Source organism: Cydia pomonella, chromosome 22, assembly GCF_033807575.1.
Source record: "Cydia pomonella isolate Wapato2018A chromosome 22, ilCydPomo1, whole genome shotgun sequence".
Taxonomy (NCBI): domain Eukaryota; kingdom Metazoa; phylum Arthropoda; class Insecta; order Lepidoptera; family Tortricidae; genus Cydia; species Cydia pomonella.
Window position 1 is genome coordinate 12,333,544 of NC_084724.1, and position 24,330 is coordinate 12,357,873.

Genomic DNA, 24,330 nt, shown 5'->3' on the forward strand with positions numbered 1-24,330 from the left:
TTAGGTGCATAGAAATGTAAAAAGCGGCCAAGTGCGAGTCGGACTCGCCCAAGAAGGGTTCCTTTATGACGTATTAAAAAAAACTACTTAAACTACTAGATCTCATTCAACATTTTACCACTTTGGACACACATTTTACCACTTTGGTAGTGTCTCTCGCGCAAACTATTCACTTTAGAAAAAAATTATATTAGGAACCTAAATATCATTTTTGAAGACCTATCCATAGATACCCCACACGAATGGGTTTGACGAAAAAAAAATTTTTTTTTAATTTTATGACGTATTAAAAAAAACTACTCACTAGATATCGTTCAAACCAATTTTCGTTAGAAGTTTGCATCGTAATGTATATCATATATTTTTTTTAGATTTTTCATTCTGTTATTTTAGAAGTTACAGGGGACACACTTTTTTTCACTTTGGGAGGTTCTCTCGCGCAAACTATTCAGTTTAGAAAAAAATGATATTAGAAACCTTAATATCATTTTTGAAGACCTATCCATAGATACCCCAGATGTATGGGTATGTTGAAACAAAATTTTTTTTTAAATTTTTTGACGTATTAAAAAAAAACTACTTACTAGATCTCGTTCGAACCAATTTTCGGTGGAAGTTTACATGGCAATGTATATCGTATATTTTTTTTAGATTTTTCATTTTGTTATCTTAGAAGTTACGGGGGGGGGGGGGGGACACATTTTACCACTTTGGAAGTGTCTCTCGCGCAAACTATTCATTTTAGAAAAAAATGATATTAGAAACCTCAATATCATTTTTGAAGACCTATCCATAGATACCCCACACGTATGGGTTTGATGAAAAAAGATTTTTTGAGTTTCAGTTCTAAGTATGGGGAACCCCCAAAATTTATTGTTTTTTTTTTCTATTTTTGTGTGAAAATCTTAATGCGGTTCATAGAATACATCCACTTACTAAGTTTGAACAGTACAGCTCTTATAGTTTCGGAAAAAAGTGGCTGTGACAGAATCGGACAGACAGACGGACATGACGAATCTATAAGGGTTCCGTTTTTTGCCATTTGGCTACGGAACCCTAAAAATGAGCGCTGTCTCGCCAACAACTTTTAAATTGATTATGTATATGTATTGTATTGATTATGTATTGACGACCGGTCTGGCCTAGTGGGTAGTGGCCCTGCCTACGAAGCTGATGGTCCCGGGTTCAAATCCTGGTAAGGGCATGTATTCGTGTGATGAGGATGGATATTTGTTCCTGAGTCACGGGTGTTTTCTATGTATTTAAGTATTTCTAAATATTTATATATTATATATATCGTTGTCTAAGTACCTACCCTCAACACAAGCCATATTGAGCTTACTGTGGGACTTAGTCAATTTGTGTAATGATGTCCTATAATATTTATTTATTTATTTATTTATTTATTTATTTATTTATATGTGCCTTTGAAAAAAAAATGAAAAAAAGAAAATATTCATACTTTCTAGTATCCAACTAAAATAACCTACGTATGTAAATAAATAATTAAAACAGTTTACACTCATTACTTATGGGACATTTCACGTGAAGCGGACAGGGAAAAAAAAGTGAGGTTCTGAAAATCGACCACATACGGCCCATTTGTACTTCTAGTAGGTATGAATGTGTACGCAAAATATTTTTTTTGTATAGTGTATATTTACCAAGTTATAGGTTTCAAAAGAATTGTCGTTGATTGGTACTACAATTTTTCGAAAGTAATTTTTCGAATATAACATGTCGAATAAATGACTAGCATAAACCGTGGGGACTCACCTGTGACGTGGTCTGCAACTTCCTCAGGGGCCCCTGGTTTGGTTCCTTCGATGGTGAAATGTCGTAATCTCACAGGCTGGCGTCGGGAGACGATTTCTATTTATGCTGTACACTGTGTCAATTTGATTTTGGGTTTTTTTGACTCAAGCTTCGACGGAGCGAGCAGATATCGCGCGTTTCGATTTGGAGATCGTTGGTAAGAGAGAATGGCAACACTCGAGCTTCGGTGTTGCGCGCTTTGAGAAAAGCGTTCCGTTTTCAGGCTTATCCCGTTTGGAATATGCTAGTCCATGAAGTATTAATTGATTTTAAAATAATAAACGAAAATACGTAGTATTTGTGCGTACATATACAAAAGTACCGAACATGCCGCCGACCATAAAATAATACTTATTTTATTTAAGAACTACTATGCTAACTTAGGACTAAAACATGTAATGCTATACCTAAGTGATGCCTATTCAACAGGCAGGGGGCAGACCTTAACTACAGGTCGCTTGGTAAGAGTATTACCGATGCGTACAGTTACGACTCTGGTAATACCGTCGGCGCCGGGATGCAGTTGATGCACGCGCGCGAGACGCCATTGCAGTGGTGGCAGTGTGTTGTCTATCAACACTACTACAGAACCCTCCCGAAGGGGTGTGTTAGTATTGTCGTGGAACCATTTACCTCTTGGTTGTAGCTGGTGTAAATATTCTACGCTCCAGCGTTTCCAAAAATGTTGAACAGCTTGTTGAATAACCTGCCATCTAGCGAGGCGGTTTGGGTTGTCGTTAGACAAGTCAAATTCAGGTAAAGACGTTAATGGTTCCCCGATGAGGAAATGTCCAGGAGTCAGGGGTAATGGATCAGTAGGATCATTACTAAGTAGACACAGAGGTCTTGAATTACATACCGCTTCAATTTGACAAATCAAAGTGTTAAATTCGTCCTGAGTTAGTTTTAGTGTACCTATGACACGATGTAAGTGTCGTTTCAGACTACCTACGGCTCGTTCGACGAGACCGGCAAAATGCGAAGCATATGGAGGATTAAACTGCCAGGTGATTTGCATGTTTGTCAGCTGGTTGTTTATAGCAGTCTGATTTGACTCGTTTCGCAGAAACGTGTAAAGTTCGGAAAGATACCTGTCACAACCTACGAAATTCCGTCCGCAGTCAGAACGGATTGTTTTGCAATACCCGCGTCGGGATATGAACCTACGCAATGCGTTTAGAAAAGACTCGGTTGAAAGATCGGGAACTAATTCCAAATGGATTGCTTTCGTTGATTGGCAAACGAACACGCATACGTATGATTTATAAACTTTCGCGTTACGAAGTTTACTTGATTTAAGGAAGAAGTGTCCTGCAAAGTCAACGGAAGTATTTAAGAAGGGACGAAGTGATCGAACCCTAGTAGTAGGTAACTGAGCCATGGATGGCTGTGGTGCAACAGGTCGTGCACGAACACAAGATACGCAGCGTCGTGTACGCATACGTACAGCATCGCGAGCACACAGGATCCAGTAGGTCTGTGCGAGGGCAAACTGCAAAGTTTGAGGTCCCACATGTAAATGTGTTTTATGATAGTAATCAATGAGAAGATTCGTGAAGTGATGTTTCTTGGGTAACAAAATCTGATGCTTGGCATCATACGGAACATTGGCCCGATTTATTCTGCCGCCGACCCTGAGAAGTCCGGCATCGTCCAAGAAAGGTTTCAGTTTCTGAAGACGTTTTGTACATCTATCATCGTCCTTGAGACGCGAGATGTCTTCGGAGAAATAGTCACTTTGAACAAGTGATATAATTCGACTGAGAGCTTGTTTCGTCTCAGGAACCGTGATATGTTTAGTCGTCGGACTGTTAGCCTTACGACATTTATTTATGAATCGTAACATATACGAAATGACGCGTAGCATCCTTGGAAGCGATGAAAATCTTTCAATGAACTCTAAATTATTAGGTTCTTTGGTTTGTGTGACAAGAACATGCTTACGACGTTCTTCGTCGGTGTGACATACGACGTTAGTCTTAGGCCACTCAGACTCATTTTTACTGAGCCAAGCTGGTCCCGTGAACCATAGTTGATGGTTCAACTGAGATGGGAGGACACCACGAGACGCAGGGTCTGCGGGGTTGTCTGCGGATTGAACGTGGTGCCACTGTGAGGCAGGCACGTTGCTTGTTGTCTCCGCTATGCGGTTAGACACGTATGTCCGCCACTTGTCTGGAGATGAACGTAACCAGGCAAGAGTTATAGTGGAATCGGACCAAGCGTTAACTTGGTCGAAAGACAATCTACTGCTGTAAGCAGTGAGGACCTTTTTTATCAATTTTGACAGTAGATGAGCAGCGCATAGTTCCAATCTCGGGATAGTAAGCCGTTTCAAAGGCGCAATTTTTGTTTTGCCCATGAGAAGGTGGGTGCTGATAGCACCATTCGAGTCAACGACACGAATATAGACGCAGGCGGCGTACGCCTTTTCAGAGGTGTCTGAAAAGCCATGAAGTGACACTTGATGTGTACTCGGAAGCACGTGACGAGGTAACGCGATGTCTTGCAATAACGGCAATTCGTCGATGAACCGAAACCACAAGTCACAGATACCCTGTGGAGAGGCAGAATCCCAACCTGAGCCTGATACCCATAAAAGTTGGATTAAATGCTTTACAAATACCGTCACTGGACTTAGGAATCCGAGGGGATCGTAAATTTTAGCGATTTCTGTTAGCATTATACGTTTCGTACATTTGCGCGAGTTAGCCACTCCATCCGTTTGGTAGGTGAAAATATCAGATTTAGGGTTCCACTTGAGCCCTAAGACCTTGACAGAAGTGTCAGTGTCAAGTGCTGACAGAATAAGAGCGTCATCATGATTGGAAGCCTCATCATTTAAATGCGATAAGAACTCAGCACTATTACTGGTCCATTTGCGGAGTTCGAACGTTCCTGCTTTACAAATGGAAAGTAGCTGATGTTGAAGAGTGACAGCATCTTCAACCGTATCAACTCCAGTAACGACATCATCAACGAATACTTCGTTAAGAAGTACTTGCGAGGCAAGTGGAAAGTTAGCAGCTTCATCAATTGCTAATTGACGAAGTGTGCGCAAGGCTAGAAAAGGCGCGGAAGCGACGCCGAATGTGACAGAGCACATACGATATTCCTTGACGGGATCATGGGGAGAGAATCTCCAAAGAATCCGATGAAAGTCACGGTGTTCCTTACAAAGACCAATGTAGCGATACATCATTTTGAGATCAGCCGTAAAGACGATTTTATGAAGTCTATACTTCAGTAAAATTTCAGAAATGTCCTGATGCAATTTCTGACCAGTGAGAAGATTATCGTTAAGAGAACGACCTGATATAGTTTTACATGAAGCGTCGTACACAATGCGATACTTCGTAGTGGATGCGGAACCCTTCACCACAATGTGGTGGGGTAGGTAGTAGGGGGGAGTGCCAGGACTCGCTGAGTCAATGACTGGCTCCATATGTCCCAAGTCTAAATATTCTTGGATACATTTATTATAGTTCTCACGTAAGGCAGGGTCGCGAGACAGGCGTGCCTCTAGTTTAGTTAAACGTGAGAGAGCTATAGCACGAGAATCGCCCAATGGCGGAGCATTCTCCTTGAAGGGTAGGGAAACTGTATATTTCCCATTTGCATCTCGTCTGTGAGTATCAACGAAGATAGATTCACAGCGCAGTTCTTCTTTTGTAAGATGTGGATGTTCTGGTATGGATTCCAATTCCCAGAACTTTTGAAGTTTCATGTCAAGTTGGCAAGTACTCAAGTTGACACTAAGTCGTTTCATACTGTCATATGAAATTCTACCACCTAACATATAACCAAAAATGCTGTTGATGGCCACGGGTGTGCCCGGTGGACCCTTGATATTGTCCAGTAGTAGTATGCTATCCAGATAGTCAGATCCCAGTAGCAGTTCAACGGGCCGCGTCGAGCGCAGTTCTGGGTCCGCTAAATCAAGATTTTGTAGGTGTGGGAACTTCTGAATATCCCCAATTGATTTAGGAATATTAGCAGTGTAGCTTGTAAGGTTAGGTAAGATAAGAGCTTCGATGTGAAGCTTCGGCTCGGGTTTGTTGTGGGGCGTGACCTCGCACAACACGTAACCACGTGGTTGGACTTCGCCACCAATGCCGGTGAGAGTGGTACTCGTCTGCGCGGAGTACCGCGGCAGGCCGAGACGTTGGACGCACGACTCAGAAATGAGCGTGGTCTGCGCTCCTTGGTCCACAAGGGCGCGAACGGACCGCGGCGAGTAAGGCCCCTGGTTCAGGGGTCGTAAATTTACAAGCGCAGTCGTGAGTAAGACCGTACAGTTCTTACTCGAAGGGTGCTCCGTAGCTCCATGTAATGGAGTGGGCGTGTAGGTTTCCGCTACTGAGCGCAACTCAGGGGAAGACGAAGACTCCGTAGTCAGTAAGACGTTTGGAGTGGGCGCATCTTCATGTAATGAAGAGTGATGCCTTTGAGTGCAGACGCGGCAAGTATGGCGCGACTTGCAGTCTTTAGCATCATGGCCAATAAATAAACAATTCGTACAAAGTTTATTTTGTTCCACGAAATGTTTTCGTTCCTTTAAAGTGAGCGTATTAAACTTCTCACATTTATATAAAGGATGTGAATTGTCCTTACAATACGCGCATTTAATTTTAGTTAAATAATCCACCGCAGTTGTAGCATGTACACTCATAGTACGCGAGTTACGCGCAAACGAAGAGTTATTATTGCGCGGTGCATTATATTGCACGTCGGAGTGCGCGCGAGTAAGAGACATCGCACGCTTTCCCGCCAAAGCATGGCGCGATGACGTCACAGCAGCTGACCGGGCCGAGCCGGCCGCTCCGCCAGCAGCAGCGAGCGCGGGCGCCGCGCGCTGCGCAGACCCCGCGGATGTACTTGAAGTACGCGCGGACGCGGTCATCACTTCAGATGCCGCTAGTTCCTTATCGAGGAAATCGAGTAGTTCGGTAACGTCAGGAATTTCACATGAAGTTTTTAACGATAATTCAAAACGTCTACGAATATGAGGTGTGATTTTGCGTAGCAAAATATTTAAAAGTACGAAACTCCAGTCGTCAACTGGTAAACCTAATGATTTCAAAGCAGTAATATTCTCGTGATAACAATTCACCAAGTTACGTAAACTTGATTCAACATTTTTCTCGTTAACTGACTCACAGTCAAAAATGTTGTCGAAGTGTTTTGTTGAAATAATTCGTTTGTTTTCATAACGCGAAATTAATACCTGTAAGGCATTTTCGTAATTAGAATCCGTAACAGGAATCGATTTGATAAGATTATACGGTTCATCTTTTAAAAACAATAACAAATACCGGAAGCGTTCGACATTTGTTAAAGTGACGTTGTCATGTACAAGTGATTTAAATAAATCATAGAAAGCATTCCATTCAGTTAGAACACCTGTGAACGTTTGAAGCGATAATCGCGGTAAACGAATATGCGATTGATTTGATTGCTGAGCGCAGCAACTCGCATGTGACACCCCATTAAATCCGCCGCAGACGGACGTAATGCTTTGTTTACGCTCCTCCTTAAGCGTATCTAAGGCAACTTGGACCTTAAAGTACAAAGAATCGAATTTATTTCTCACAGCTAAATTATCATCGCGGTTGAATGACTCATTCTTAGCCGATAATTTTTCAATTTTCGCTTGAACTTGGAAAAATGATTTTTTAATTGAGGCTAACTCTTTAACTCGAACTCGAAATTCGGCTGCATTATTCGAACAATCTACAATTTTTTGAATATTGTTAATAGCTAAATCACGTTCGAATGTCAATTGTTCAATCTCCATAGCGGTCATTTTGTAAGAAATTGAGTTATTATACTGTGGAAAATAATAACGTTATCACGAGATAAGAGATGATTAAACTTGTTAATCTGTATAGTAGGTATATATGTTATGTTAAGCTATAAGATTTATAAAATGGCTAGGTACTAGCAAAAATGTTAGTTTGTTTGTAAAATAGTTATATAATTTGTCGCAAATTAAAAGTAAGTTGTAATTATTTAACATGCAATGTTAAATACAAAGATAATATTTCCCGTCGGTAGAACCCGAGCTAAAGAAATTTGAACTCTGTGCCGTACGCAATACGAGCGACAGTTTACTCGATACTGTTATCGCGACAGTAAACGATATTGTGGTTTTCGGTACGTTATACCAGAACCTTAAAAAATACACTTAAGTACGTAAATACTAAATGTAATGTAATGTACGTTGTACAAAATAAATAAATAAGTTGCGACAAAATATATTTAGACCTAGGTATTAATTAGTACTAGGCAAATGACTCCACGCGCGCCGCTGTAATATCTACCGCCCGGTTCTCGGAAATTACAGACGAATGTAATTTCGCCAAAAGTGCTCAAAACCATATAAAACTATATATAATTAGAATGATCTCGTTGAGATCTAACTGTACGTATCAGTATTTTTGAGAAATATTGCACGACGTTGTCGGAAACTCGATATTAATAATTGTAAGCGGAGGTAGGTTCTCGCTAACTTACGAACAAAGGGAAAGGAATTTTACTTGAAATTACTTTTGTACAGCACAAATAATACGCATAAAACCGATACCAGATAGTAATATCCGGTTCGAACACAATTATGTCGAATAAATGACTAGCATAAACCGTGGGGACTCACCTGTGACGTGGTCTGCAACTTCCTCAGGGGCCCCTGGTTTGGTTCCTTCGATGGTGAAATGTCGTAATCTCACAGGCTGGCGTCGGGAGACGATTTCTATTTATGCTGTACACTGTGTCAATTTGATTTTGGGTTTTTTTGACTCAAGCTTCGACGGAGCGAGCAGATATCGCGCGTTTCGATTTGGAGATCGTTGGTAAGAGAGAATGGCAACACTCGAGCTTCGGTGTTGCGCGCTTTGAGAAAAGCGTTCCGTTTTCAGGCTTATCCCGTTTGGAATATGCTAGTCCATGAAGTATTAATTGATTTTAAAATAATAAACGAAAATACGTAGTATTTGTGCGTACATATACAAAAGTACCGAACATAACAAATCTACTATAAAATATTTTACATAGCGATACATATTAAAAATATACTGTTCTTTTTGACAGTAAAAAAAAATTAAAAAATTAAAAAAAAATTAATGGCCAAAACCGGAAGTAAACTTTTCAAACCAGAATTACAGTCACTTCGACCAATTTTTTTTTATTTTTTTTTCTTTCAAAATATAGCTTAAATGATAATGAAAGTACACTAGAAAATGTATAATGGGATCTCTATTAGTTTAGGAGATACGTTGAATAATATACACCCGCGTCGCAAGGGGCGTCATATGTAGCGCTTGCAAGGTTGAGCAGTTTGCGCGATATTGCAACTTTATTAATATTTTATATCGTTTTAGCGTATATTTAACCTCATTTAATGATATGAAATAAGTTTTATTAATATAATATAATATAAATATAACTACATAATACAAATATAAGTTAATAATATATTATAAAGAAAAAACGTTTTTGGAGCAGTAGAAAAGTTTTATTATTTGCGAAACGTGACTAATAGCGCCATCTGTTAGTAACGTGTAGTACTTTTTTGTCTCAGATAGAGTCAAACGGTCAAACCTATCTACAAGAAAGAGATAGAAATATGACGCCTAGCGGTTTCGTAACTTAAACTTTAGTGTTGCTTTAACCGCTCAGCGACTTGTGCACGTTTTAATCTGTGACAGTTGTTATTATTAATGGCGCCGTACGGTGATCGATGTTTTAACCCATTTCACTTGGTACTTCATCGAAAATTTAAAAATTTAAGGAAAATATCTAAATGTTTAGCTCAAAAGTGGAGTTTTTCACAAGATCTTTACGTATGTGCCTCCTGCAGGAAACGACTTTTGACTGAATCTCCTCCAGTAGCTAATGAAGACATTGTGCAATGCAGTCAAACATCTAGTGAACCTTCGCAAAACATTGAAGATGAACCGTTTATTCCCGAAGATAAGTTTAAACATATTTCCACCCAAACCGACACATCCATAGAAAACGAAGAAATTTTAAAGCAGCTAAAAGAGAAATTCAATCATCCTTCTACTTCTACTTCTATGAAGACTATGATATTAACAATAGCACCCACGTCATGGAGTGAAAATAAACTTGCAGAAGAATTTGGAACGTCCAGGCGACAAGCAAAAAAAGCAAAACAACTTGTCAATCAGTTCGGTATCTTATCCTCTCCGAACCCACGCGGTGGTCGTAAACTACCAGCCGAGACGGAGAACTTGGTTAAAGATTTTTATCTACGAGAAGACATTAGCCGCATAATGCCTGGTAAAAAAGATTTTATATCTGTTAAATTAGACGATGGAAAAAGAACGCACATACAGAAACAGCTCCTTCTCTGTAACATTGACGAACTTTATCAGAGGTTTAAAGATGAATACCCTAACATCAAGGTAGGCTTAACAAAGTTTTTTACACTAAGACCCAAACAATGTATCCTCGCAGGCGACTCCGGAACACATATGGTATGTGTCTGTACTTACCATCAAAACGTGAAATTGATGTTGAATGGAGGAGACATTGCTAATCTTACAGCTGGGTCTGCTATGCAACTTTCATCTTATAAGGATTGCCTTCGCCAGATGATGTGTCCCAATCCAACACTGACGTGTCATTTAATGACTACTAAGACACCGCCAAATGAACGCTGTAATTCTTGTCCAGGCTTAAGTGCAATTCGAGAGCATTTAAAAATACAATTTGATAACAATCAAGTCACAGAAGTGCAGTTTGAAAAATGGGATGGCACAGACCGCTACACGATATCTACTCGACTTTTATCTTCCGATAGTTTTGTAGATGAGTTATGTGACGCTTTGGACCTTTTGAAACCTCATGCTTACATTGCAGAGCAACAGGCGGTTTATTTTAAAACTCTTAAGGAGACTATCGATGAAGGTCAAATTCTCGTACAATGTGATTTTGCAGAAAACTATAGTTTTATTGTCCAAGATGCTGCTCAATCCTTTCATTGGAATAATGCACAGGCAACGCTTCTAACGTCAGTTTTTTACTACAGAGACGGTAATGAAGTAAAACACGGAAGCATTGTTATGATTTCTGACGACCTGAAGCATGACACAGCCACCTTTTATGCTTTCCAAAAGCTACTACACAAGCATCTTTTAGAAAAATCGATAGTTGGATCAAAAATTATATACATAACTGACGGGGCTTCCCAACATTTTAAAAATAGATTTAACTTTGTGAATCTGTTTTATTACAAAGAAGATTTTAATGCAGATGCAGAGTTGCATTTTCATGCAACATCTCACGGAAAGGGGCCATGCGATGGTCTAGGGGGGAATCTGAAACGTTTAGCTGCGCGTGCAAGTTTACAGTTACCTCCAAGTAAAGCAATTATAACACCAATGCGATTATATGAATGGGCAAAATCATCTTTAAAACAAACCGCCATTTATTTCTGTTCTAAAGATGATATAGAGCGTCAGAGAATTTTTTTGGAACCCCGGTTTGCGTCTACGGTCACCATTTCAGGAACCAAAAAGTTTCACAGCTTCATTCCAACAACCACAGGCCTTCTTGTAAAGAGGACCAGTTCTGCCATAGATTCCCATTGTAAAATTGTTAAAATTACAAAATAAACAGTTCTTGTGTTGTACCAATGTTGTTTTATTATGTTTGAACTATTTTATCACAGTAATTTATACAAGCCATTTTATTTGACGCACACCAACCGATCTAAGCAAGTGCTACATATGATGCCCCTTGCGACGCGGGTGTATATTATTCAATGTATCTCCTAAACTAATAGAGATCCCATTATAAATTTTCTAGTGTACTTTCATTATCATTTAAGCTATATTTTGAAAGAAAAAAAAATAAAAAAAAATTGGTCGAAGTGACTGTAATTCTGGTTTGAAAAGTTTACTTCCGGTTTTGGCCATTAATTTTTTTTTAATTTTTTAATTTTTTTTTACTGTCAAAAAGAACAGTATATTTTTAATATGTATCGCTATGTAAAATATTTTATAGTAGATTTGTTATATTCGAAAAATTACTTTCGAAAAATTGTAGTACCAATCAACGACAATTCTTTTGAAACCTATAACTTGGTAAATATACACTATACAAAAAAAATATTTTGCGTACACATTCATACCTACTAGAAGTACAAATGGGCCGAATGTGGTCGATTTTCAGAACCTCACTTTTTTTTCCCTGTCCGCTTCACGTGAAATGTCCCTTATATCAATATCACATTCAATCTCGTAGACACTCAAGAGCATTGAACACGGATAAACGCTTTGTATAGAATATTGATATTTGCTCTCGAGTGTCGGGATAGCAAAAGCAAAACCCTAGGAAATGGATTTTTAACGTCGGATGTGTCGGACACATCCTAAGTGGGTACTTTAGTTTGACCGTATTCGTGACATACGTTTAAAGCGCGCGGTTGTTTCATGCGATAAACGCAGCGTCGACAGCATGCGTCACCAAACACCAAAATGTAGGAAATATGACAATGCGCTTAACCGCTGCGTTTACCGCGTAAAACAATTATGACAGTCATTAGATAATCTGATTTTAAATTTAAATTCGTGCCAAATAATTTCTGCTGCTAACTGTCTTTTAACAGCAATTTAATTTCATTACAAAGTTATTGCCAAATTCCGACCGAATGGCCCGCAATGACAAAAATATTTTCTCTCCATATTTGGCACCAAACATACTATCGCTTTTAGTTGGCCAACTAAATCCAACAAGTAATTCTAATACTTAAGTGTTTTGTAACTAAGTATAGGTGAAATTCCTGCTGTCTAATCCTGTCCACGCCCTCATTCTACATAAACAAACTTATCTATGTCGCAAAAACTAGAGCGATAACAATCTACATGTAACCCGGCCCGCATAAAGCGGCTAGATAAAACTATCGGCACATCCGGGTGTTTTCACCGAGGAACTGAGGTAACAATTACCTAGAGACGTGTGAACGTCCCACCATTCGATGCTTTCCTGGTAATTGGGAACACTTTCTTCGATTACACATATAAATTATAAAAAGCGGTAAATAAAATTGATTGATTGGCAAAAATGACAACGTTCTAATGAAGTTATGAGCTCCGGGTCCACTGCTAAGTCTGTCGTTATCGCGTCACAACCAATAGGTAAGGTCTATTGAGATAGCTTCGAGTGCGGGCATCGTAATAAAAGCATCTTATGTAAAAATTAAGTCTTTTCAATCAAAATCTTCAACATTTTATACCGGTAGAGTAAATGAGTTGCTATATACTAGATGCCTAAGATATTACTACAAATTATCTGTAATAATATTTTGTGGTAGACAAAATGGTGGAATTTATCAATACCTTAAATCTTATCCAATACAAAGGAAAGTACGAAATAACTGATATTAGAATTATTTGGATCGTTTCGAATCGGGGCAAGTGCCATGGAACCGAAAGCTTGTGTCAAAGGTCTATCTCAAATTGTCATTAAAGTTGTCATAAAAAGCGGCGAATAGGGACAGTTTCACGATTGTCCAAAAATGGCGCCGCCGCGCGTGCTGCAGAGTGACGCGTGCGCAACGGCGTGCGCACCGTGTGATACGTGGAAACAGAGACTTACTCTCTAGTCTCTCTACCCGTATCATTTGTAGCTGTATACTAACTGTAAAATCATAGATTTAAATTGTTACAAACTTTTATTCAACTTTGAATGTTTCTTTTTTATGTATGTTCGGTCAAACCTTCTAAACTAAATTATACCTACTTTCCATTATTCGATTGAGCCGAAACATCACATACATATGGAATTTGAGAAAATACCTAGGCCTAGGCCCTTGTACTAGTGAAATATACTAGTAAACATAAACAGTTATTTATCACGGTGCAAACTTGACTTATCTGCCTTGAACTGTTTGTCTATACGCCTTTCACCGTTTTTGAATATCCGCGAGCTCAAATATCGATCTCTAGGGCGCGACATATTCATAAACATTATTCTCCAGGAATTGCGTTGGCAACACTTGTCACTTCAGGACAAGCTTTCCTTAAGAGCAATTAAAATGATCCATTTTATATATAAACTATTAGGTATACAACGTGTCCCAAAACTCAACGATAAGCCGGCACCAGAGGATGGAGCTGCTTATGATTAGTCGAGAAAAAATAAGGAAAAAAATATATCTCAATTATTTTAGAAATTACAGAAAAAAAATGAAATTCATTGAAAATCGACATCCCTAATGGTATTTTTAACGACCATGTCTACAAATATTCAAATATTACTGTTTTTTATTTTGTTTTTGGAAACTTCAGTAGCCCTGCTATCTAACACAGTTCTTAAAAATACCAAAATACATGTAGTTTTTACACAAAAAATAATCAAAATTCATTTTGTCCCTAAAATTTTGAAAGATTGTTTCTTACAGTCCACTTTCAATCATCATGGTGTAAAAAAATAGTATCGACACCACTATGGCAATTATTTTCAAAAGTGGACGCAACTAACCAAGATTCCAAAATGGTATAATACTTTGGGAAACCTAGTCACAACAAAAAACAACGAATTTTTAAACAAGAACCGACATTTTTAAATGTTGATATTAATCACTTTTGAAAAGGGTTGTTGTTGCAAGTTTTAAAATTTCAATGGAAAATGTGGGTAGTTAATACAATTTTCAAGTCAGTACACTCTGATCCTTTGTTCGCTGTGCACCGTTCCGTATTAATTGATGTGGCTCTCATACTAACAACTCTTGGCTTTGCTTTTTGGACTGGTGATCTGCAAACTGTACTGACCTGGCATTATTTTGGACTGTGATTGTGTTTTGTGTATTGGACTTTTTCCGTATTCTGGATTGTTTAGCGTTTATCAAAACCCATAGCACCATTGGACGAGCTTCGCCAAAAAATCACACAAGCTGCGGATCATATCAATGGTAGAAGATATGCACGACGGATAAAACGATCATTTCTAAGGCGATGTCATGTCTGTATTAATGCCGGTGGCAGGCAATTTGAACATTTACTGTGGTATTAATAATGTAGTAAATGAATTTAAAAAAAAGGAAAAAAAAATGTACCATTTCTTTGCATTTATTCAACATTTTTCAACAACAAAAATCCTTTTTTGGGTACAGTAAAAGTGATTACCGCCAACATTAAATAATGTCGATTCTTGTTTAAAAATTCGTTGTTTTTTTTTGTGACTAGGTTTCCTAAAGTATTATACCATTTTGGAATCTTGGTTAGTTGCGTCAACTTTTGAAAATAATTGCCATAGTGGTGTCGATACTATTTTTTTACACCATGATGATTGAAAGTGGACTGTAAGAAAAAATCTTTCAAAATTGTAGGGACAAAATGAATTTTGATTATTTTTTGTGTAAAAACTACATGTATTATGGTATTTTTAACAACTGTGTTAGATAGCAGGGCTACTTAAGTTTCCAAAAACAAAAACAAAAACAGTAATATTTGAATATTTGTGACATGGTCGTTAAAAATACCATTAGGGATGTCGATTTTCGATGAATTTCATTTTTTTCTGTAATTTCTAAAATAATTGAGATATATTTTTTTCCTTATTTTTTCTCGACTAATCATAAGCAGCTCCATCCTCTGGTGCCGGCTTATCGTTGAGTTTTGGGACACGTTGTATAAAAAAATAATATAAAGTCATTTATTGCAGATTTATTTATGTTCAGTTTCCACTGAGAAATGTAATAAGCCACATTTTTACACCAAACGCGCAGATCAACCTACGTTATCATAACTATAATAATTTTTAATAATACATGGAAAAACAACCAAAAATATGTTAACTAACTGATTGTAAAATTTGTATTCATTGGCTAACCATATTTATCTGATAATTTATCTTCTTGCACATTACATACAATGCATCTTGCGTCTTGAGATCTAAGAGCGGATTAATTATATTATAATACTTCATTTAGAATAGATATTTGCATATAAAATATAATTTATAATTGTTGATGATTTATTTTTATTGTGTGTAAATTCCATGTTGAAGTGTAAAAGTGCCTTTGTGGCTAATCCGCCAAATAAATTTTTGAGTTTTGAGTTTTTGATAGTATACTTGGATTACTTTGGATCTCGGGGAAACATTGATCATCGAACTTTAAACTATAAGGAATTGGGTTTCGTACACTTTCATCATGTAGGTATTTCTGTAGCCAACAGTAGCCAACCACATCATAAAATTCTTAAGCTAGCGTTCAAAAACTAACCCCTTATTTCCTAATTATCGATTTAGTGTTTCATGATGATCAATAAGTGAACACCGTACACAGTAGTCTGCTGAAGCATTTCACGTGAAAAATCGTTAAGAAACTAAGAAGTGCAGACATGTCCCTAAGATATCAATGTCCCCAGATCATTTAATTTCACACTTGTGTTGTGCAAATCCAGCGATTGTCGCTTTCGTTTCGCCACGATGCTATCAGATCTGATAGCGGTAAGAGCTGCACTCCGCTAACCCCTGACACCAGCGTAATTAGGTGTTCACCGGCTAGACAGTGCATTTACGCAACGCACTCGCAAAGCTGTCTAAATAATTACGAGTATATATTATGAAAGTTAGCCGTATTATTGATAAAACATTTAACAAAACAAACTTAAAGAATAAATAAAAGATAATAAAATTCTGCCAAACATTTTTAAAAACACTTAATTCAGGATGTGTGGCGTTACGCGATTAGATCGCATACGTAACGAACACATTCGTGGCAGCCTTGGAATTCGTGACGTAGCGGATAAGCTGCAGGAAAGTCGCCTCCGATGGTATGGCCATATAAGCCGCAGACCAGTAGACTACGTCGGAAATAGATGCCTCAACCTCACTGTCCAAGGCCCTAGATCACGCGGCCGCGGTAGGCCTAAGAAGCGCTGGCTGGAGGTCGTGAGAGCGGACATGGTGGAGAGCAGTCTCACATCTGAGGATGCCGAAGATCGGGAAAAGTGGAGAAGATTAAGTAGGAGAGCGGACCCTGGCGCTAGGCCGGGAAAACGCTAGGTTGAAGAAGAAGAAGACTTAATTCAGTATTGCCGACTGTACTTGGTACCTGCTAAGCTGCTTATTGTATTGTCAAATTGTCATTACCGACGGAATAATGGTTTTCCGGATATTTGAGAGGCGTGCGCAGAGCCAAAGCCAACACGTAAAGGCCCTTTTGTAAAAGGTATACAGAGTGGATGCTGTCCTTGCCCCTGTCATAGGACGAACGCCGAAGCAGGCTGTAAGGATTATTAAGAACTGTTTTTTACAATATTTGCACGCCTGCATGCAGACTGAATGCACTGATTTCTTTAATTATGTTACACCTCATAACCGTGTTCTATGCAACTAAATTCTTTGAATCTTTGAAGAGTTAATGGAAGCTAAAATACGCTAGTCTATTGTCATTATTACTATACAGACTTGCAAAGTTTCAAAACGATGATAAAATCGACTCGCAAGATTTTATTACATTGTTTGTTACAAGTTAGTAATGTTAGTATAAAGTGTATTAAAAATTACATGAGACCAAATAAAAATAAATTTATTAACAAAATAATTGTTTATATAATGAATTAGTGATGACAACCAAGATTTTGTACATATTTTAAAACAGCTGAATTAAAAACGTGCTCTTGGCTTTATTATCTGTCATAAAAATTCCCATGAGACTGAATACTGAGTACATATTTACCTCAATGTTTGTTTTGGATGCAAATAACAGTATTTACCTTATCTTATCAATCGATATCATTGGATTGACATATCAGGGTCAACAGTATCGACTTCAATTGAGCTGTCTATTAATGTCAACTGTAGGTGAGATGTAGAAAACTGTTGAGAGCAAGTACCCTTTGATAACGAACTTCTAAGGTTTAACTTATTTCAAAAGTCGCCAAATCGTTATCGAAATAAGTTAATTTAAAAATAACAGTTGTTATTTTAATAAACTTATTTCCTTAAATAACCGCCTGATTTTTGCACGTCTATGGATTGATCTCTATTTATAATAAACTCGAAGTGTTTTCCGAGTACAGTCAGCATCAAAATTAACGGATCAAATAACGCTTCATAAGTATCTACCATTCTGTAACAGCTCAACAAAAAGTGATGTCTTTAATATACAACAACTAAGACCGTAAAAGATATACTTTTGAATGTGAATTTTAGAAATTTATCTATATTCGGAAAAGTTTGGCGCGTTGTTTCATCCGCTACTATTGATGCTGACTATACGAACGCAACGGTAAAATTTAACTTCATCAGATGCCGGAAATTGTATCAAATTTAATTTATAGATTTTAACCATGTTACTTAATAGCACGTTACGCCATTTTCTGTTTGTCTGAGGCATCCTAGCTCCCAAATGAATTACCCGACTATCGTGCATTTAGACACATAGATAATGAGTTCATCATCATCTTCCTCGTATTGTCCCGGTATTTTTGCCACAGCTCTTGGCAGCCTGAGGTCCGCTTCGCAACTCATCCCAAAAATTGGCGTAGGAACTAGTTTTTACTAAAGCGTCTGCCATCTGACCTTCCAACCCAGAGGGTAAACTAGGCCTTATTGGGATTATTCCGGTTTCCTCACGATGTTTTCCGACACCGAAAAGCGACTGGTAAAAACCAAATGACATTTCGTACATAAGTTCCGAAAAAGTCATTGGTACGAACCGGGATTTGAACCTGCGACCTCCGGATTGAACGTAGCACGCTCCGCCGCTAGGCCACTTGCGCTTCTTTGATAACTAGTTATTGTTATAATTTTGTAATGGTTTTACCAACTTACAGTACCGTTGGGTTCATCTTCGCTTACGGTGCGACCGCACTATTTCATTTCTAATTGCCAAATGTTGTAACTTGTTACCATATACAGACTTAATGCTATAGCCATCTCAACCAAGTGCATAACACTATGTGACTGCGGCAAGCGGGTCAGACCAACTCCCTTGCAACACCTTTGTTTCAATATGTGGGACAAATATATATGGGTAATAATTATTGTCTTTTAGGCCCCTTTTATGGTCGAATTTTCCACGTAATGAAGATAAAAGATAAAGATATTTTATTATTCAAGTAGGCATATTGCAATGCGCTTATGAACGTCAAATAAAGCTACACCGGCTCTAACCCTACACCTCTGACCCGAGAAGATTTAAATCAGCCCTCAATTGGAGGAGGGCATCCCAATAAGGACCGGCAAGAAACTCGGCGGGACAAATCTTTTCAAGCATTAAATAAGAAAAAAAATACAATTTAGATTACTATAGAAATCATGCAATTACATACAGTAGCTATTTTTCTTTATATAAATTTGATAAATAATATATACTATGTCATATCAAATCATACAAATACAGTATGATTTGAGAGTAGCTCTTTCAGAAAACATATCGAACAACACATCGAACAAGACATAGTTATATTAGTGTTTTTGACAACATGGAAATAATTTAATGCTTACTCATCTCATCTCCATTTTCATCTTAACAGTAAACATAATGAAGTAATAAATAATAAATAAATATTATAGGACATTATTACACAATTGGACTAAGTCCCACAGTAAGCTCAATAAGGCTTGTGTTGAGGGTACTTAGACAACGATATATATAATATCTAAATATTTATAAATACTTAAATACATAGAAAACACCCATGACTCAGGAACAAATATCCATGTTCATCACACGAATAAATGCCCTTACCAGGATTTGAACCCGGGACCATCAGCTAATACCTTAATGTAGTAATACCTTAGTTAAATGTTTTGTAGTCAAAATGAAAAACATACTTATTATGGTAGTGTGTCATATTTTTGCAACAGGTCGAGTGCATTTCAGATCTAGTCAGTTTGTTTTTGTAAACAAATAACTTTTTCTGGAAACAGTGGCCCTTTTAAGAGAAAACGATATCCTTTAGTTTAAAATTGCCAGCACAATTTATTACAAGCAAGTGTTAACTAGGCATGTTCTTTCCACACAAACGCTAAATAGCATGTAAACTAGTTCACTAATATGAACAATAGCGAATAATTGTCACCTCATTTATCTGCCGTCCATAAATCGATGGTTACATAAGAATATGAGGCTGTTGTAACGCCGCCCACGCCCATTGTGTCGCTGATGGGTATCGAGACGTATGGACGAAGCTTGCACAAATATTCTGTTTGTTTACACGCGATAGGTCGCGAGATAACGGGGTGATGGATCCTGTAACGTTCGATGACTTGGTTAAATTTGCTTTATTTAGTTATACAGTTGTCATAGGAATGTAGTGTTATGTCATCATTGTATTTTATAGACGGTACAATACAAATACAAAATAATTTATTTGGATTAACTTATAATACACGAAACATAAAAGGGCTGGAATCTCCCATTAAGTGTAACAATACTTATGTCGGGAGACCCCGCTCTTCCATTAGGAAATAGGGTGAAAACCAACAAACTATACTTAACTGAATTAATAAACAATTATACAATTTACAAATTTGATAATGATTTACGATTACAATTATAATAACAATGTTAGTTATGTATAAGGTCAACGTGGGTAAGACCGTAAGACCGTCAATCACTTAAGACCGTCTACAAGCTCTTTCGTCGCTTCTAATTCTTTCATTGGTACACATTGCTCGACTTACAGAAGGTCAGTAGAGCAGAAGTAGCGAAGCGCTCACTTCTGACTTTGTCTGAGCATAGTACGTATTTAAATACGAGAGTTATTGCTCTATTACCGTCTTCCAAAGCATTTATATGCCGGTATTCACCACATACCGGTCTTGACCTTACCGTAGACGTCTGTTTCTTTTGTGGGTGTACCAAATTAGCCAAATTAGCTTTTCTTGTCCCAAACGTCGACTAGGTACCTATAGTTTTCTTAAAAATCTATAATTAAAATATTAGTGTATTAAATGTCAAATTATGATTATGACCAATACTCCAAATTGTAAATTATATGATGTTTTATTGGATTATAATTTGAAAAAATACTGTCGTGATCCAGAAACTACTTACAAAACAGCGTATTTCAAAGCGCAATTCAAAGTAATAATCCATTAACAGAACCTACGTCTTGAACGATAATCAATAATTAAACCAAGACAAAAGGAACACTGTCCGGCTACAAATGGCAATCATAATTTACTGGACTATCTCCGAAACAATGCCAGCTGAGGCCGCCATGTTTATACAGCCTAACGGTATTCTAATTTCATAATTCAAACTTATCTTCGGTGTTTGATTTTGTAGCCAGAGTTAGGGATAACGATGGAAAGAAAGTTAAAGTTAAAGTTCGGATATTTTAAAGGCCAGTGTACACCGGGTGCGCGTTCGTACGTTCGTAGATGTGCACGTGAGCGGGCGCTCAAAATGTTACTAGCGCATGCACGCCCCGTCACAAGAATCTGTATATTACAACGCGCACGTGCATATGCACGTCTATGCACACGCACCCGGTGTGGAAACGCACAGGTCTAGTATACACCGGATTGGTAGTGGGACAATTAATTGTCGCGCCAAACTTGACGTAGCACTTGATGTGTTTAGCGTAGACGGGGTCTATTAAGACGAATTTTCTTTTTGGATGTTCTATTGGGCATATGAACATGACCCTGGTTTTTTTCATATCATGACAAGCGTCCAAATTTTAAAATAGCACTCTTGTGTGATATAATGTATGTGAGGATGAATCGACGGACAACTTAATTTTTTCCGATCTCTTTTCACTCGACCAAATTATTCATAATGACCTTTATTAGGCATAGGCAGTAATAAAGATCTCAAACCATGTTTTGATTAAATAAGAGATATTACGGCGAAATTACAACGTACATTCGGCCGGATAATTTTTGGCCGAAGGCTTCGAACGATCCAACACTGGCTGGTAAGGCTTAGCTGTTTAGAAAAAGATTAATGCTCGCAAATATCTCGATTTTGTCTAGTATTTTGCGCTTTATAGTAATGAGGTTAGAGTCGGTAGTTGCGTGCGTGATCGCGTTAGATGGAGAAAGCTGCCCTGATGTACGGGCGAGGTATTGATAAGTCGCTTCCCGGTCGGGCGATGCAAATTATTGTTGCGCCGTGCGCATACTGTGATTTGTCATTGTTTGGTTTACTTAGCTTATTTTACGGCATTTGGTATTTACCTGCGTTCTACATAACACGTCTCGAGACGTGTATCGATGTTAAAGCATTGTTTTGTTTGCGTCTGTATAGCGCATTATTGTAGATGTAATAAAAATCAGCTTACCCCTCTCTACTCTCAAAAGTTGCCCCTACAATGGGAATTAAGAGATTTCGATTTCTTTGTCGTATTAGTAGTGGCGGTTATTATATATAACCGTCCCAAATTGTAGGTAGTCAAACGGTCTCTGAGAAAAATGAATTTAACCGATTTTCAAGACCGAAGACATCGAAGTGCTTCGTGAACAAAGTTGTACGGAGCACTAAAAATGTTAAAAATACATATTCAGTCAACATGTGAAAGAAACATATAGATAAGCCTTCTTATACAAATATCAATAGCCTAAACAAAATAATTCCATAAATGCAAACACAAACAACACTCCTGTTTGGCGCCAAAGTGAAAGAAGTCCAAGCAATACAACACTTGCGACGGCGGCCGGTGTAGCGAAATTCGATCAGTGGGTCGCGAGTGTCGCGACACTTGTATGCAAAGAGCGTTCCGTAGTAATAGTGACCTTAATTGTAACTCTTTAGGGACTTCTTGGCCCCTGTTACTTTCGGCACATATAGCTCTTAAACGGAAAGTCGGTAGCAAGCGGTGACAGCGTATGTAATTTATGTTTTATTAAAGCTACATTTTAAATTAGAAATTCATGAAATGAAGACAGTACCATCTGGTGAGTTAAATCCTATTTAAGAAACATTCTAAACAAGTATAGAATCTCATAACAATAATTTGTACACACTCTCAAACACTCCCTAATTTCATGCATACGAATTGTTTCCACATAGGGGAGAGAAAGGAGAGTTGAAACAAATTGTACTCTTTTGCTCTTAACTCCGTTGTATCAGAAGCTAGATTTGCGAAATCTGTATCATATGGCAGCAAATTTCATAACCATTTACCATCCAGAATAAAAACACTATGTAGTACTTGCAACTACATTTTTTGAGCATATATCTATTTTATTTAATATTTATTTATTTAATTAAACATTTTCATCGATAATCGCAATTCAATTTAGAATGTTAGTTTTTAATTTCCTCTTTTAGCTGGTTATAGCTTTAGAATACAGATTGCGGCAGCGCAACCTGAAAATATGTTACTTTAATCAATACCTTTGTTGAGTAAACTAGTTGTTAGTCACTTTTTTAATACGTTCAATAGGTAAACTGAGTTCTAAAATAAAATTACAGCAGTCTGATATGATACGAACAGCCTGTGACAAACGCAAACAAAACTTAACGAGGCGAGTTGCAACAAGGTGTTTCAACCTACCTTACCCTTATATTTTTCAGATGTACACGTCGTTGCATTCTTAGTTTACAAAACATGAACTTTACATCCTTATTCATCCACCCCGTCATCCCTATTCACCCCGGTTATCGGCACTATATCCATTCCGATATTGTTTTACATTTTCCGCGTTCTAAATTAAAAGTAGAGCGTCCAACTCGAATGAAAGCATCCGTTTCATACCTTGGTTAACAATCTACTGTTGTAACAATATACTACTGTCACAACAATATAGTTATGAATGTACCTGAGCCATGTGGACGCAGCGCGGGGTCAACGTTGACCCTTAAGGCGTGGTCCGCTATACAACAGTCCCATTTGTTCTCGGCGTTCCGATTCTGCAAGATTATTCTTGTATTACGATAAGGTTGTTTGCGAGTCATCTGCTGATAAAGAGGTATGAATAAATTACTAAACTAATCTATCTATTGTGTATTAACCAACACAAAAGATATATTAAATAGCTTATAAGAAATGGTCGCACTCTAATTCATGTCTTATGGGATTACTTATTGGTAGTAATTTGAGAATAGTAAGCAGGGCAGTAAAATTAAATATACAACTAGATCTTAAATGCAAATTAAAGTACTATCTACGGCCCGGCGCTTACTATCGGCACGGCACGGCAAGGGTTTCTTCGGTAAATTGCCGAGACGTCCTCAGGCATGCCGAAGCGTCCTTAGGCATGCTTAAGTGGGCTTGAAGATTCCCAAGCGTTCTTAGCGTGCCTGGTATGTCTAAAATACCTTGGTATGCCTGAAAACGACGTAGGGATGCCTGATGAGGACGTCTCGGTAATATGTCGAAGGATTCCCTGCCGTGCCGAAAGTGGGCGCCGGGCCTAACGAGTTAAATCCTACTTTTTAAGGATTTTTTTGGAAGATCCGTGCGTGACACAGCGACAGTTTATACGCTGTGTCACGCACGGATCTTTCAAAAAATTCCTAATTAGTCAGTCGGTGAGCTGTATAGAACTCTCATGGCTTCACCATTTCGAAAGAAAAACCAA

The 24,330-nt window shown here is 37.9% G+C and overlaps 2 protein-coding genes across 4 annotated transcripts in view; one reads left to right on the forward strand and one right to left on the reverse strand.

The window, feature by feature from the left end:
* The window catches only part of LOC133530241 (uncharacterized), a 186,111-nt gene that overhangs the window by 127,540 nt on the left and 34,241 nt on the right, over positions 1–24,330 (forward strand). The window lies entirely within an intron of this gene.
* The window catches only part of LOC133530248 (uncharacterized), a 123,483-nt gene that overhangs the window by 76,217 nt on the left and 22,936 nt on the right, over positions 1–24,330 (reverse strand). For both annotated transcript variants that reach the window (XM_061868127.1, XM_061868126.1), the window contains one exon: positions 23,569–23,659. In XM_061868127.1, the coding sequence (XP_061724111.1) occupies positions 23,569–23,659 (91 nt within the window). The remainder of the gene's footprint in view (positions 1–23,568; positions 23,660–24,330) is intronic.